The 16324-nt window shown below is 43.7% G+C and overlaps 1 protein-coding gene across 8 annotated transcripts in view; it reads right to left on the reverse strand.

Moving 5' to 3' along the window:
* LOC122564952 (centrosome-associated protein 350-like) overlaps positions 1 to 16324 on the reverse strand; it is a 155839-nt gene that overhangs the window by 85567 nt on the left and 53948 nt on the right. For 7 of the 8 annotated variants that reach the window (XM_043720497.1, XM_043720496.1, XM_043720494.1 and 4 more), the window contains 4 exons: positions 11651 to 11788; positions 10157 to 10890; positions 6304 to 6386; positions 1784 to 2508 (listed from right to left, as the gene is read on the reverse strand). In XM_043720497.1, coding sequence (XP_043576432.1) covers positions 1784 to 2508; positions 6304 to 6386; positions 10157 to 10890; positions 11651 to 11788 — 1680 coding nt within the window. The remainder of the gene's footprint in view (positions 1 to 1783; positions 2509 to 6303; positions 6387 to 10156; positions 10891 to 11650; positions 11789 to 16324) is intronic. The other variant, XM_043720498.1, reaches the window with a different exon arrangement.

Raw genomic sequence — 16324 nt, forward strand, 5'->3', positions numbered from 1 at the left:
TCATTTCATCCCGGACACCAATTAGCCCGAGTCCACGAGAAATCAGAGGCATCATTTTCTGCAGGACGGAAAGTGAGTAGTCAGGCAGTTTGAGGGCAAAGTTCTCTTGAAGCTATGCAAGTGCTGGGAGGTTTCACACACAATGCTCAGCATGCTGTCAAAGTGAATGTCACATCTAGAAGTCACTGCTGAGCATGAACCTCAGGGATCAATGCAGCAGGTTATTGACTTAGAAGGACATTCCTTGAGAAGCATTCTTCCATATTGAGTGATGGAAAGAATGGTTAACAACTGGTACTGTATAAGATTGAACCCAAACTATTTGCATCGTTCTGCACTCTAGCCAATGGAACTGACTGGCTTCCACAGGCCTGGACATCGCTCATGTACATTTGCAGAGTGGTTAGAATTGTAGAATCCCTAGAGAGCACAATGAGGTCATTCAGCTCATCAAGTCTGCATCGACCCTCCAAAGAGCATCCCACCCAGACCCAACCCCACATTTACCATGGCTAATCTGGCAAACCTGCACATCTTTAGACTGTGAGAGGAAACTGGAGCACCCAGAGGAATCCCACACAGACACAGAGGGAGTGTGCAAATTCCACACAGAGGATCACCTAAGGCAGGGATTGAACCCAGGTCCCTGGTACTCTGAGGCAGCAGTGCTAACCACTGAACCACCTTGCCACCTTAATGGTTCCAGCGTCAAACTATTATCCCAGAGGGTCCATTCCAAATCAGCCACTGTAGCCTGGAACTTGAGCTGTGTGAAAACTGGGCAGATTGTGAAAAACATCCCATTTATACATTAATGACCTACAAAGCAGGAAACTGCTCAACTACCGCCCGGGTCACAACCTTCTCCCCACATCAAATGCCCCTAAACCTGGATTGGTCTACATGGGACTCACATGAGTCTCAAATTGCCTGATTAATTCCTCTCGCAAGTGGCCAAGCAAGTCACCACCCAGTTGAAAAAATAATTACTGGAAGATCTTCTCAATCTCAAGTCAGGTGGTGAACTGAGACACTCCTCTTGATTTTTGAAATTCTCAGGGAAGGCAGCGTTCTACACTTCTGCTTCTTCCCAACTAACTCAGTGTACCAGTGGGTTTCACCTTACAATGAAAACAATGGATGTTAAAAGAGACAAAATGAACCCAAACTAACAAATAATGGTCCCTTAGAGGAGCACTAGGCAGGTGTCCAAAGGGAACATTATTTCAAAATGCTGCTTTTTGTGGGGAAGATAATGCACTTCAGCCCCTGTGATCCCCATGGTCCTGAAGCCCTCTCGTGTGCCAATGGACACCATGTGTTCTCTCTCCAGTGCTACTCAGGTGTGGGCATAACTACAGAAGCAAGGCCAGCAGTTGGGTGTAACTACCCCCTCTACAGCCTGCTATCTGCAACCATTAATGGCCACCTTGTCCAAGACCAGGAGCAGATCCATGGAAGGGTCCCTCAACTATCTTGCAGTTTCTCTTTTCAAATGCTCGAGGTACATTAAAGAATGCCCACTGCTGTTGTATCTTATCAACTGAATCTGCGCATAATGAAGCTTCAACTTCTCAGGACAACTCAAGGGCGGGCTGTAAAATGCTTGCCTTGCTCAGAAATGGAGGCTAGTTGAGGGACCTCTCCATGGATCTGCTCCTGGACTTGGACGAGATGGCCATTAACGGTTGAAATTTTCACAAGCGGAACAAAATCAGACAGCAGAATAATTCCAGAAGGGATTCGGGGAAGGTGGGGTAAATGCCAGAATGTATTGTCCTACCTTCCGGCTTCCCTGTTGGGAGGTTGTAAATCCCTCTGGGTTTGCTGCACAATCCATGCTCTGCCAAAGATTCCAAGTCAGTCCATGGGACGTTGCTCTCACTCTGTGAAGAGGAGCTGCCCAGCAGGCTGTCCTCGGGATGGTCATCCTGCAAGGCAGGTTTCTTGTCCACCATCTTGTCCTCGGGTGCGGCAACTCCCTGTTGCTCCCCCCACTCTTGACGGAGTGCGGGTGAGACTTTGAAGTCACTCAGTGATGCCCGCGGTGACGGGGCTGGCTCAGGGCTTGGCACGTGCCGCTGCTTCAGGTCAGAGCAGTCAGTCAAGCTGGCCACAGAATGTGTAAAGCCACCCAAACCGGCCCGCTCCCGCCCTTCATCCCTACCTGGGCTTCCGGGCCTTTTCCAGACATCTGTCTCCATAGCCAGCCTCCGAGCTTCATTCTCAATGCGGCCATTGAGGGCGGTTGCCATGGAGCAGATGGCATCAATACGCTGCTGCCTATCCTTGGACCCAACACCACTGGCTTTACAGCTCATCACCCCCTCACAGTGTGCCAGGGGTAGGGGCTCACCGATAAACCATGAAAGCTGAACTGGTGGGGAGGAGCGGTCTTGACAGCGTCGATGTGATTCCAAGTCTTGAAGTCTCAATGGGCTATATTTGCTGGATAGATAATGATGGAATGGTCTCTTGGTATCATTCAGTTCCTGCTGATACATCCCACTGTGTAACAAAAGACCAATTGTTAATTTATTCAATAAACAGCATAAGGGAGCATTTGATTATACTGAGGAATCCTTCGTGAAATTGAGAATTTTGAAGAAGAACTTTTATCTTTGACACAGCTGGTGGAGACCAGGAACTCTCTGCCAATGGCAGTGATGATCAACAATTTCAAAAAGGAATTTGGATGGACACTTGTTGCAACAGAGTGATGAGGATCAACCAGGGGAAAGAGAATGACAATGGAGAGCTGTGATGGGCCAAATGGTCTCACTCTATCCCATGAGTGGCTCAATAATGTTCCATTTGAATGGGGATGGCTGTCAGATGAGTTGAGGCCCAAATGCCTTTGCAGTGAAGTTAAGATTAAAGTCTTAATTTGAGTTTAGTCTCCCCTACGTAAGTGAAGATACTGCCAGATGCTTATCACAGGGGTAAGACTGAGGCTGCAGTTCCCCCTTCAACACCAAGTTAACTGGTCTCCATTACATCAATAGGAAAAGATTTGGCACCCATCCAAGTAAAGGTCCCGGGTGAAGGTATTGATGGGGATACAGTCCAATTGCCTCAGTTTGATCAGAAGGAAGCCATTCAGCCCCTCAAACTCTCCACTTTTCAATTAGATTGTGTCTGATCTGTATCCAACCTCTAGGCTCTGGAACATTTAATACCCTTTGCCTAAGATTGCTTAGACCAGACGGGTTTCACATCATTGCGAACAGGTAAGTAGACACAGTGCTTCATTCGCTCAGCCCCAAAGAGCGGAGTCACCCCAGCACCGAAGCCCAGCCTGAGTGGGCAGGAGGAACTGACCACTAAAAAGGAGAGTGAGTTGGTGGGTTGGGGTGGGGAGAGAAATTGAGAGGATTGGTGAAGGTGGGCATTGGAGTGAGAGGAGTGAGGTTAAAAGTGGGTGAGAGTTAGGAATGTTGAGAATCTGAGGAGAAGGGAAGGGGAGGTAGAAAAAGGCAAGGAGGGGCTAAGGATATGGAGGGGTGAGGGCATGAGGGAGTGAATGTACAAAAGGCAGGAAGGGTGAGGCCAAGAGATGTGGTGTAGGAGGGGTGAGGGTATGAAGGGATGAGAGGGTGAAAGCAGGAAGGCAAGGGTAATAAGAGATAGGAGGAGTGTGCAGAGTAAGGTTATGAAGGGATGAGGTGTAGGGAGGGGTGTGGGTCTGAGGACTGAGGTTACAAGTGGCAGGAGGTTGCAGGTCTGAAGAGATAAAGGAGTGAAGGTATAAAGGCATCAGTGGTCAGGGTGGGTTAGGTGGACTAATGGGGGCTGAGGTTATGAGGCGCTGTGGAGGTAGGATGGGTTATGCTTCAAGGGAATGAGGGGTTGAAGGTAGGAGAGTTGAGTAGAGCAGGTAGGGGCCAGGAAGATTGATGAGGGGTTGGCAGGGACGTGGTGAATTGTTAGCGGGGCACAGCTTGGCACAGTGATGCTGCAGGACTGATTATATTGGTCATGCCAAAATCCTTTCCCTCTCTCGTACCTTTGCACCATCCATTGTCTCTTGTATCGATTGGCTGAGCTGCAAGGGCTTAGTACAGTTGAAGCAGTGAACTGCAGGGATCCTGTGGTGCAGTGGTAATGTCCCCTATTTCTGAGCCAGAAGGCCTGGGTTCAAGCTCCATCTGCTCCCGAGATGTGTCAGAGCATCTCTGAACTGGTTGATTAAAAATACCTGAAACAATGAGTGACCACTATCCACTAATCTCAATAATGACTGCATTTATCAAAACTGGAGTAACAGAAGGAGACCTCAGTTATAACAGAAAGGGTTTGGACAATCCAATTTATTACCTAATCAATTCACGAGTCTTTAATTGGCATTTGAAAGGCCCACAATGTAGCACTTCAGTGACAGGAAGTGGATTGTATCAGTCATTAAACAAAACATTTCTCTTTGGGAGTGACATGGGCTTGTGAACCAGGCTATCTCAGAGATTGCTTGAGAATATAATTGCTTTTTACACAGATTAAGTACTGTGCTCTGTGTCTTCAGCTCACACTGTGCAGGATGTTGATGACTGCCTACCTCGACCCCCTAGTACACTCACACAGTTCACTAAGCCCTCCATGGCTGTCTAGGTGGGTATTTGGAGCAGCTGCCAGGTTTACTGCAGGGTTCCCCATCCTTGATAGCTGGGACTCTTATCACGGGCCTCAGGTTGATCATTTGAGGGAGTGCGGCTCTGTCAGAGGTGCTGTCTTTTGAAAGAAACACAAAAAAAAACAAAGTCCCGTCTACATTCTCAGGTGGAAATGGCAATTTACCATCCTATTCTGAAGAAGAATAGGCTGGGGAGAGGTGTCTCTCTTCTGCAACCTGTCCAAAATCTCACCTGCAACCAACATCACTGGGAGAAGGGATGACTTAGTCTTTATATGATGCTGTTTGTGGGAACTTGCTGTGCACAAGTAGTGTACTTACTGTACCTAACCTACAGCAGGTGGACTGCAGTGGTTTAAGAAAGCAGCTCAACACCACTTTCTCAAGGGCAACTAGCTGTGTTATTGGCATTACAAGTGACTAAACTTGAAATGAAATTCATTGTCTGAAAAGCATTTTGGGACATTCTGAAGGGGAGCCTCATGCAATTCGTTGAAGTAGTCACTTGATGTGTTTGGAGCTGCCACATGGATGCTGGCAATGCACAGGATGAGTGTGATGCTCCCAACCTATATCCAGACACCAGCCTGTCCTCTATCTACAAGGCATGGGTCAGGATTGTGATGGAATACTTCCCAATTGCCTGGATGGGTGCAGCTCCAGCAGCACTCAAGAAGCTTGACACCATCCTGTCTATTATTTCAAATATACTCTCCCTCCATTAATGAGCGTACAGGTGGGCAATGCATACCACAAACAAGACGCACTGTTGTGACTCAGAAAGGCTACTTTGACAGCACCTTCCAAACCCCAGACCTCCACCACTCAAGAGGCAAAGAGTAGCAGATGTATGGGAGCATTACCATCCGCAACCTCCTCTCTAAGAACATGTACCATCCTGACTGGCAATGATATTGCTGCTCCATTGCTGATGCTGGATCAAATACTTAACATGCCTCCATACAATATAAGGTGCCACTGAACCACGTGAACTGCAGTGCCACAACAAGGCAGCTCTCCACTATTAGGACTGGCCAACAAACACTGTCCGAGCCAGAGACACCCAAATTCCACAATGAATTAAAACAATGGCAACTGAGATTATTGAGGGAACGAGCAGCAGGAAACTGAATGATCAGTTTCTTCAATCAGGATTGCAAGTGACCATTTCAGAATACTGCACTTTCATGATCAAGGTTAATAAATTGGGCACAGATCATGTGCCATCGAGCCTGCTCCACCATTCAATGAGGTCATGGCTGTTCAGACAATGCTCAGATCCTCTTTGCTGCCTTTTCCTGATAATCCCTGACTCCTTTGCTGATTAAAAACTTGTCTATTTCAGTCTTGAAAACATGGATCTCCCTAGTCTCTGCAATCTTGAAAATGCTTAGTGACCCAACCTCCGCAGTAAAGAATTTCACAGGTTCACTACCCTTGGACAGAAGAGTTCCTCCTCATTTCTGTCATCAGTGTGCAACTCCTTATTCTGAGATCATGTCCTTTGGGGGTACTAGACTCTCCCACAAGGCGGAAACAACTATTCCGCACCAATCCTGTCAAGTTCCCTAAGAATCTTCCATGTTTCAATAAGGTTCCCTCTCATTCTTCAACGAGTACTGGCTCAATCTACACAACTGTCTCTCGAATTGCAACTTGATTTTGATAATCAGTACCTTTCCTGGAAGTCTTCAGGATCTGTGTTGGCTTGTGCCGCTGCCTGATCTTTAATCGCATGTGCTGCACCCACTCTCATTTCCTAGGAGGAAGAAGTGAGAAGATCAATAATAAATTTGCTTCATTTTATGAATTTCAGCATCAGGACAGATAGGAAATACAAACATTCTTTATAATTCAGCCCTCTCAGCCAGGGTACAAAGTCTCGAGTGTGTGAGTTGCCTGTCATGGCTAACATTTTAATGAAAGCTATATTTAGCATTCTTGATTTTAATCATTGCATCACTGAGGGCTGTGCGTTCAGCTAGCAGCTCTGCAATTCCTTCCCAAAAATCCCACCAACACTTGCCCCTTTGAACAAGACCTTTTGTCACCTGCCTTACTATAATGTTTATGAGACTCAAGGTCAGGTTTTTGCCTTATAACTTTCCAGCAAAGTAATTTGGCACTTAATTTTTACCTGAAAGGTGTAATGTAAGTGCAAGTTGTTGTTGTAATTATATATCGCACTAGTTGGAGACAAATATAACAACAAGTAGGGATTGGCTATTTAGCCAATTAAGTCTTGTTCTGCTAACCAATTAGATCAGATCTAATGTCCAATTTGGCTGATAGCCTTACAAAAAAAAAACTCATCAATTTCCATCTTGCAGCACTTAATTAAAAGTCATCATTGTAACTAGAAGAAATAGGAACAAAATGGTAGGACCCATGTTTCAAGGAATTAGATAACTTGGCTTTCCTACAACACACTGGAAAGACCAATTTCATTATGGAATATAAAATGAGAAACTGACCACAGAACCACAAGATGTTGGAGCAGAATGAGGCCATTTGGCCCACTGGGTCTGCTTCGTGATTTGATCATGGCTGATATGCTTCTCAACCTGTAGTGATTGGGACCAGGTGGATCTTATTGACTATGAGGTTGTTGATTGGGGTTGTTAACCTGGGCCAATCAGGAAAGCCTTGGCTGACAGATGTAACCAGGAGAAAAGGGAGAGGTGGGCACTGCAGGGAGTGGAGTGCTTTATATTCCCACCCCCACCTCTATTTTGATTTAACCCTCCCCCTCCCCCGTTTGATCACACAGCATTGCCCTTTGATGAGAAGGGCACTGCTTGTCACTGGCCACTCGGGTGTTTCATTTCTTCCTGGTGCTGGAAGTTGAATAAAGATTTATGTCTTTCACTGTGTCCCACCCCTGCACATACACAACATGGGTGCTGGGGAAAATATAAGCACTACCACAGTTAGGTGGTAGTGTGGGGAAAAAATAGGAAGAATGAAAAATAAACAGGAGAAAACAAAAAAAATATAACCAGGAGATTCCTGAACTGGCTGAATTATATAGCCAGTTTGTGAACTGGTATTGAAAAAAATATAACCAGGAGATTTAGAGTTTCCTTAGCTGTGGACTGACTCCAAGCTGGCTGACCACACAGCTAGTGTATCTGCTGCTGTTGGTTTCTGCTGAGGAAGAGAGATTTCTTTACTTTCCCCAAATGAAAAACAATATAACCAGGAGAGAATAATCTCCTCAATTGAGGACTGACTCTGAGCTGGCTGGCCACAGCCAGTGTACTGTGCAGTAGTAAATAAAGGCCTCTATTGCACAACCCCATTCTCCTGCCTTCTCCCCATAAGCTTTGATCCCCTTATTAATCAAGAACCCATCTATCTCTGTTTTAAGTACACTCAATGGCTTGGCCTCCACAGGCCTCTGTGACAATGGGTTCCACAGAGTCACCACCCTCTGGCTGAAGAAATTCTTCTTCATCTCAGTTCAGGACGGTCATCCCTTCACTCTGAGGCTGTCTCCTCAGGTCCAAGTCTCTTCTACTAATGGGAAGACCTTTTTCATGTCCACTCTATGCAGGCCTCTCAGTATTATGTAATTTTCAATGAAATCCTCCCTAATCCTTCTAACCTCCATCAAGTACAGACGCAAAGTCATCAACCGCTCGTCATATGACAAGACCTTCATCCCCGGGATCATTCTAGTGAACCTCGTCTGCACATCCTCCAACACTAGCACAACCTTCGTTAGATACAGGGCCCAAAACTGCTCACAATATTCCAAATGCAGTCCAACAAGAGCTTTATACAGCCTCTGCAGTGCATCACTGCTCTTGAATTGTAGATCCCTTGAAATGCATGCCAACATTGCATTTGCCTTCCTAACCACCAACTGAACCTGCATGTTAACCTTAACAAAATCCTGAACTAGGACTCTCAAGTCCCTGTGTTCTTCAGATTTCTGAAGCCATTCCCAGTTTATATGATAGCCTTCGCCTCTATTCGGCTGACTAAAATGTATAACCTCACACCTTGCATTCCACCTGCCTCTTCTTTACCCAATCATCAGCATATCCAAGTCTACTGCAGCCTGCCCATTGCCGCAACACCACCTCTCCCTCCATCTATCTTGATAAAATGTAAGTTTGGATTCTGCTGTGGTATGGGGAATACATTTTTGTTACTGCAACTCAAAAGTCAAAAGTAAAACAGTGTGGAGCAGCTGGATTTAACAACAGCCTCTTTACCTTTAGTCTGTAGTTTGACATAGGAAGGCAGCAATTGAAGTCAGTCCTCCAGAAAAACTATGAGTGGGAGAAAGCAACTCTCAAATTCTCTGGAAAGAGGAACTCAAGCAAAGACCAAGGTCCAACTGACTGGCTACCAAGCTAAAGATCCTCTATAACTGTGGGGTCAACGACTACGTTAACATTACCACCAAAAATACAAAAGATTTGTGAGAACATCGGCTCATTTCACCTTTGTGGTTTAGATTTCTGATCCATAGAATTTGTTCCTTATTGCCTATGCTTTCCACCCATGATATTTCTCAAGAACTCTCTGTCTTTCCTGTTCTATTTAGGAACGAATGTGTGCTTGTGTTGATTTAAAGGGGATGTAGTTTAAGGTTGCGTAGCTGTAGTTAATAATCCACTTTGCACTTGTCAAAGGTTATTTCTCATAAAAAGTTTTTTTTCTTGTTTATTGATGAAACCTAGTGGGAGTTTCTTTTACCTTAAATAGTTGCCCTTGATAAGGATATACTAAGGCACTTCCAAGTCAATGGTTCAAATAGTTACAATACAGATGGCAGCCCTTTGTGCACTATCCTGGCTATACATAGACTCCACTAAATTATTTGGCAACTCTCCATTGGTTTTGTACGATAAACAACCTCCAAGAAAGGAACATAATTGAAAGCATTAAATCACATTAATTCAGAGCATTTATCAAAAGAAAAAAAAACAAGCAATGCAGGAAAGAAAAATATGAATAAAACCAGGATATTAGCAAACATTGAGTGATCTTGGTACAGTTGGATTGGAGGTGGTACAGAGTGGAGGCACAAAGAGAGAGGATACAACTGCAAAAAGAATATACTGAGTGGTGTGGTGCCAAATGCACGAAACTTGATATTCTCTCCTCATGAACCAAGTCATAAGCAATACAATCAATCTCCAATCACAAAGTTCCTGTTTTCCTCTTTTATTACTCATTCTCAGGATATGGGTGCCACTGGCCAGGCCCATTTTTTTCTTACCCTGAGAAGGTGTTTTGATACAATGGGAATGCTAACTAGGCTTCTGCAGAGGACCATTTGGCGCAGTATGGGAATTAAATCAGTCAAAGGCCAGATCAGGTAAAGAGGGCAGGTCCCCTTTCCCAAAAGGACTTTAGTGAACCAGTTGGACATTTACAGCAATCCAACAGTATCACCATCACTCTTCCAGGTGTTAACAGTTTTCTGCAGCACCTTGCATCAAATAGGAAAAGGTCCAAATTATACTTTATAATTGTAAAATCATGAAGTTTTCTTTTGAGCCTGGAACTGACTTGTCTTGTCGACGTTTGTCCTGCAGCCAATGAGCTGCTCCTCGGTTTCCCTCTCATTTTCTTTGAGAGAGCCTCTTTTTGCTTCCTGTAGACTTCCTGCAGTCTTTTCTTCCTCATCTCCATAGCATGCTTCACCGAGTGCTTCTCTTCCCTCTCTTTCTTCTTGCGCTCGACCAGCTGCCTATTCATATACTCACGGACCTCGTCTGCATTGTAATTGCGGGTCTGTGGAGATCGCAGAAGCTCTTCAGGCCCCACTTCTCCCCCCTCCTGGTTTCCGGTTCCAGGATGGTTCGGAGACAGCCTGTTTTTCAGAGGTGATAAACTTCTCTTGCTGCTAGGACACGATCCCAATCTTGGGTTGCAACATCTCACAGGGCTGGTGTGACCAAGATTTGCTCTACTTGATTTGTCTTTATGACAGAAGTGGTAGCCATGTCCCGTAGGATGCCTGTGACTACATTCACCATGTTCTCTTTCAAGGGTCGGACTGCCACTTCCCATTTTCAAAGTAGAGCTTTGATTCTTTCCAATATCTTTTTCAGATTCCAAATCATCTAAGGTTCTGGTCCATGGCAAGACATCTGAAATAGGCTGATCAGAGTCTGACAGACCAGTTTTAACAGACGTATAGCTATGATCACCCTGTTTTGTAATACAAAGTCTTCTTCTGGGACTCCTTTCATGTGAAATGGTTGGATTATGTTCCTCTGGGTCTCTTGCTTGCTGGTCAGCTGTTTATTAAACAGAAAGAGTAATTACAGGTTGGTGGAAATTATACTGACATAACAGATTGACCTAAAGTGAGAGAATATTCACAAATTAGACAGTGATGCAGGTGATGTGTTCGGGTCTTCGTGATTTATTACCAAAATAAATCCAAGTATTTAATTACAAATTGTTGATTTTAGGTCAATTCCTTTGCAAACTAACAGATTATTTGTTACACCTTTCCAAACAGGCTCCTCAAACCCAACTCTCAGCAGAATTGGATCACACTCCCTCTCCCAAAGCACCTCCAAAAAATCTCAGTACTTTCAACAATAGCAAACAACAGCAGATGCTGGGATTCAGAAATTAAAATATAAAATGTTGCAAATACTCAATAACTTATCAATGGAGAGTTAACATTTCAGGCTGGTGACCTTTCATCTGATAGAATGCAATGACAATAAAGGATATTCTATTCAATTCCAACTGCTCCTGCTGAATATTTTCCAATTAGCTGGTACATTGTCTTAAATCATTAAGTTCATCTACATTTTAGCTTCAATGCAAAGTTAATCATTTAGAACAGAGAAGACTGACATTTCCTGGTTTTCTTGCTTACCTCCAGCACCCACACTATTTTGTTACAATGTTTTTGGAATGCTTTTGAAATTAGGTGAAATCTAATGGGCGATATTCACCATTTTTTCACCAGCGAAAAGCACAAAGTAACAGGAGCAGACAGGATTTCTTTTTTCACTTTTGCAAAAGAGTTTGCAAAATTACCTGATGTGTCAAAGTCATTCCTGTCCTCATGATCAAGAGCCTTGGTCAGAACATTTGGACATTTTTGAGGTGGACCAAGCAACATTCTGACCAATTTCTGACCTTCTCTCCACGCAAAAATGCCAGAAGTATGGGATTCTGGTGGAAAGGCAAAGAGACTGGGATTAGTTTGGAGCAAATATTTGATGAGATGATCACTTTGGGGAAGGAAAGGTGACAGACTGCTGTCTTCTGTTCTGCAGCCCCCTTCCTTTTCTCCAATAATCCAACAGCTGTTCATACAAGTGGAAAACTGATCTATTGCCCAGACACAACATGTTCATCTTTACACTTTACAAAGAGGCATCACAAGGGCAAACTTCAGCCAGACCAACTTGTCTCATGGCATTAAACACAGCTTTTCAACATCTAACCAAATTTTTGTCATGCACACCTTCGTAAACAAGCAGTAAAATGAAGCACATGAAATGGCAAACATTGCAGATTAAATATATCATAAAGATGATAAAGATGACAATAATGACTGTTGATTCAATCCTGGCAGCTGTGCCAATTTAGAGTCATAGAGTTGTACAGCACGGAAACAGATCCTTCAGTCCAACTCATTCATTCCAACCAGATATTCTAAATTAATCGAGTCCGATTTGCCAGCATTTGGCCCATTCCCCTCCAAACCTTTGCTTTCAATGTGCGTCTTCAACATTATAATTGTACCAGGCTCCACCACTTGGCAGTTCGTTCCATACGTGCACTTGCTTCTACATGAAAAAGTTGTTCTTCCAGTCCTTTTTAAATCTTTCCCCTCTCACCTCTAGTTTTGGACTCCCCTACCATTGGCTATTCACCCTATCCATACCCCTCATTATTTTATAAACCTCTGTCAGGTGAACCGTCAGCCTCTGACACTCCAGGGAATAAAGCTCCAGTCTATTCAGCCTTGCCCTGTGGCTCAAACATTGAATAGAGCTCCTGCTCCAGTTCTCCCAATCTGACATGTATCATCGAGAGAGATTTTAAGATACAAAGTGCGACTGTTTAACCCAGCAAGTCTAGCTTGGCTTTATATAGAGCAATCAAATAAGTGCAATTCCCCCACCATGTAACCTCCAAGTTTCGTTCCCTCAAATGCTCATCCAATTTCCCATTTAAATTAGTCATTGTCTCCATTTTGTTGGAACCCTTGCTGATGTTTCATTATTTTTATTTTATTCTGTTATCAGTTTTGGTTCGAAGCTGTGAACTGAGAACTGTGAACTAAATATGACCGTTAGAGTGTGGGCAGCAGCTTGTGTTAAAAAAAAGAACAAACAGGCTGTGGTTTGCTTGTGAGGCCAGAGCCTGGAAGTTAATTAGAGTTTGTTTCTTGATCAAAAGGTTCTATAGATGCTCCAATACCAGGCTGAGATCAGTATGGTTGCAGAAGAGACATGGCATAGATCCAGATTAGGCTTGAGTCAAAAATAAATTGAACTTTGACAGAAGCAAAAAATATGGAGAACGAGATAGTGACACAGGGTGAAGTGAGTTGGGGAAGGGATTGAAATTATATAAAAATGGAAGACAGTGTTTGCAGTCTTGAGTTGTTGAAGTCATTGTTGAGTCCAGATGGCTGTAAGTACCAAAATAGAAAATGAGGTGCTCCAGCTTATATTGGGCTTCAGTGGAGCAGTGCAGCAGGTCCTGTAACAGAAATGTGAGCTTGATAGAACGTTGTACTAAAACGGCAAGTGACCAGAAAATCATGGTCCCCTCAATCTCTTTTGAAGATCACTTTGGTGGAGGAGAATGAGTGCTCTTTTCAAACCATCACCTGTTGGCAGAAATCTATTTTGTTGTTTTAAAAATATTGCTTCCCACTGTTTTCCACTGCAGTGCCTAAACTAATTCTAGCAAGATCTCAGATATTCCCTTTTCCGCACTGAATGTGAAAATATGTCTTGTGCAACTTTCTGATTAATACTGGAAACTGTTACATTTCAAACGAGGATTAGCACATCAGTGGATTTAAACAAACAGTGGATTGGTAGCACAGAACTGAAGTACACAGTTTGTAAAATGTTTTTGTCTTGCACTCATCAGGGCAATTCACAAGAAAAGCAATGAAAAGAAGATCAGTGTACAGTATCAAAGTGCTGTTATCCTTTCCTCTGGTATAGTTGTGAATTGTACTTCAGAGGGCATTAGTTCAAGTTACAATGGAAGAGGAAGGTGTACACAGTGTGGTGGAATGCAGCTCCGGCTGGAGGATGTGAATGCCTGGATGTGGGTTCCTAGGTGGGAAAAGGAGTAGGTCATTCAGGCCCTGGTGCACAATTTCCCATTCATCAGTTCATGGCAAATCGGAATGTTAGTTTCAGAACTCCCTGAAATTGTGAACAAAAGCCTATCATTCTCATTTTCGAAATATTCTACTGAGACCCAGCCCAGACCCTGTTTGGGTGTGGGAGTTTCAGATTTCCAGTAGCTTCTGTGTGAAGAAATGCTTCCTAACTAATTGGAAGCCTAGCTCAGAATTGGACATTATATTCCATTGGCCTTGGTCTTCCCATTATTGGGAAAAGCTCCAACTCCACTGCCTGACCAATTTATGGTGAGAAGTACAATGTGTGTTAAGTTTGTGATATAAAAGATAATGAGAAAAATCCCTGCATTTATATAGCAACTCCCAACTACCATCAGGCATGCCCAAGTGCTTTACAGACAATGAGAGAGTTTTGAGCATTGTTGCTGTTGTAATGGAGGAAATGCAGAAGCGAGTTGGCACGCAGTAAGATCTTACAAGAATCTGATAATAATCAGGCAATCGAGAAGGTGTGATGCAAATTTGGGGATAGATAGTGGCCAGAATAACTCAGCCATCCTTCTTCCAAATAATGCTTTGTTGACATTTACATTCATCTGAATCAGCAGTCTGGCTTCAGTTTAACATCTCATCAGAAAAGGTGACACACCTTCCATTGCAGCACTCCCTCAGTACAGCCCCAGACAGTGTTCAGAACCAATGATCCCAGGAATTGTGAGAGTCAGATGGGTGAGGGTTTTACCCTGATGACATCATCGGATAGCCTTAACAGTAGGATGAGAAGCTAGACTTAGGATCTGAGAAAATGCTAAGAGCAAGCCACTGTGAAAGTGGGGAAAATTGATGAAGTCAGAGCCACAGGGACATAAGCACTGATGGAGGCAGAAAGGTGGAGACATTAATAGTGTCTCACCCTTCAAAGAAAGCCTGAGAGTAAGGGAAAATAAAGGTGACTTTGAGGTATCCTCATCAAACCAAGACTTGAATAAAACATCAAAGTAAAATAAATGGACAGGCTCAGAAGGTGAAAACACAAACAATGCTGCCATGTGAGGCAAAAAATAAAATGTAAACTAAAACTATGATTATTCCCATTAAATCCTGTGGCCCTGGCAACGTGATCTTTGATCTGCCATTCATCTCTGAGCAACACTGCTCTGACATTGTGCCTGACAGAAACAAATGGTCAATAAAAACTCTTTGACAGTGGCAGTTACAATGATAAATGCCACTTGTGTCACAGACTCACCGCCTGGTCACTGAGGGAAAGCCAGGCAATCTCTTTTTTTTTTCACAGCAATCTGTTTGAGGAAATAATTTTAATGCATTTCAAAGCAGCACAGTAAGGCTGGAATACACAAAAGGCTCTTATAATGCTCCATGTCTGCCAATCAATACATTAAGTTTGAAGATTAACGTTCCCCATTTTCTCCGTTTTGACCTGTCTGAAGAAATGGAGTCTCTCACACAAGGCTGAAGCTAAATTGTACTGAGCAACAGTGAGCAACTTCCTTTTTGTGGCATATTTTCCAGATTAGGGACCAACACTGTGTCAGGGCTGTCATCTTTGTCAAATGGGCAGAAAGCATTTATATTGCCTTTCTCTCTCCCTCTCTGTTTGTATCACTGGTCTCCTTTAAATATTCCTCTTTGGAACGGAGATGTTTGTATTTGTTACCCATCATCCATTTCCCCTGTACTGAGTGGCTTTCCACCATTTCAGAGGGCATCCCCATTGCTACGGGTCATATGTAAGCCAGACCAGCTGAGGATGGCAGATTTCCTTCCTTGAAGGGAATTAGGGAACCAGACAGCTTTTCAAACAGCAATCGACAAGAAACCTCATTAGATTAGCTTTTAATTCCAGATATTGTTTGACTCAAATTTCAACTATATGTATGGTAGGATTTGAATTCATGTCCCAAGAACATTAGCCAGAGGGTGTGGGTTACTAGCTCAGTGACATTATCACTACACTGCCACTTGCTCTTCCTGTAAGAGCCCCAGATCTCTATTTTGAAAATGAAATCCCATATAGAGTCATAGAGATGTACAGCATGGTAACAGACCCTTCGGTCTAACCCATCCATGCCGACCAGATATCCCAACCCAATCTCGTTCCACCTGCCAGCACCTGGCTCATATACCCATCCAAATGCCTTTTAAATGTTGCAATTGTACCAGCCTCCACCACTTCCTCTGGCAGTTCATTCCATACACGTACCACCCTCTGTGTGAAAAAGTTGTCCCTTAGGTCTCTTTTATATCTTTTCCCCCTCACCCTAAACCTATGCCGAGGTAAAAACAGTGACTGCAGATGCTGGAAACCAGATTCTGGATTATTGGTGCTGGAAGAGCACAGCAGTTCATGC

This window comes from Chiloscyllium plagiosum, chromosome 30 (assembly GCF_004010195.1).
Source record: "Chiloscyllium plagiosum isolate BGI_BamShark_2017 chromosome 30, ASM401019v2, whole genome shotgun sequence".
Classification (NCBI taxonomy): Eukaryota; Metazoa; Chordata; class Chondrichthyes; order Orectolobiformes; family Hemiscylliidae; genus Chiloscyllium; species Chiloscyllium plagiosum.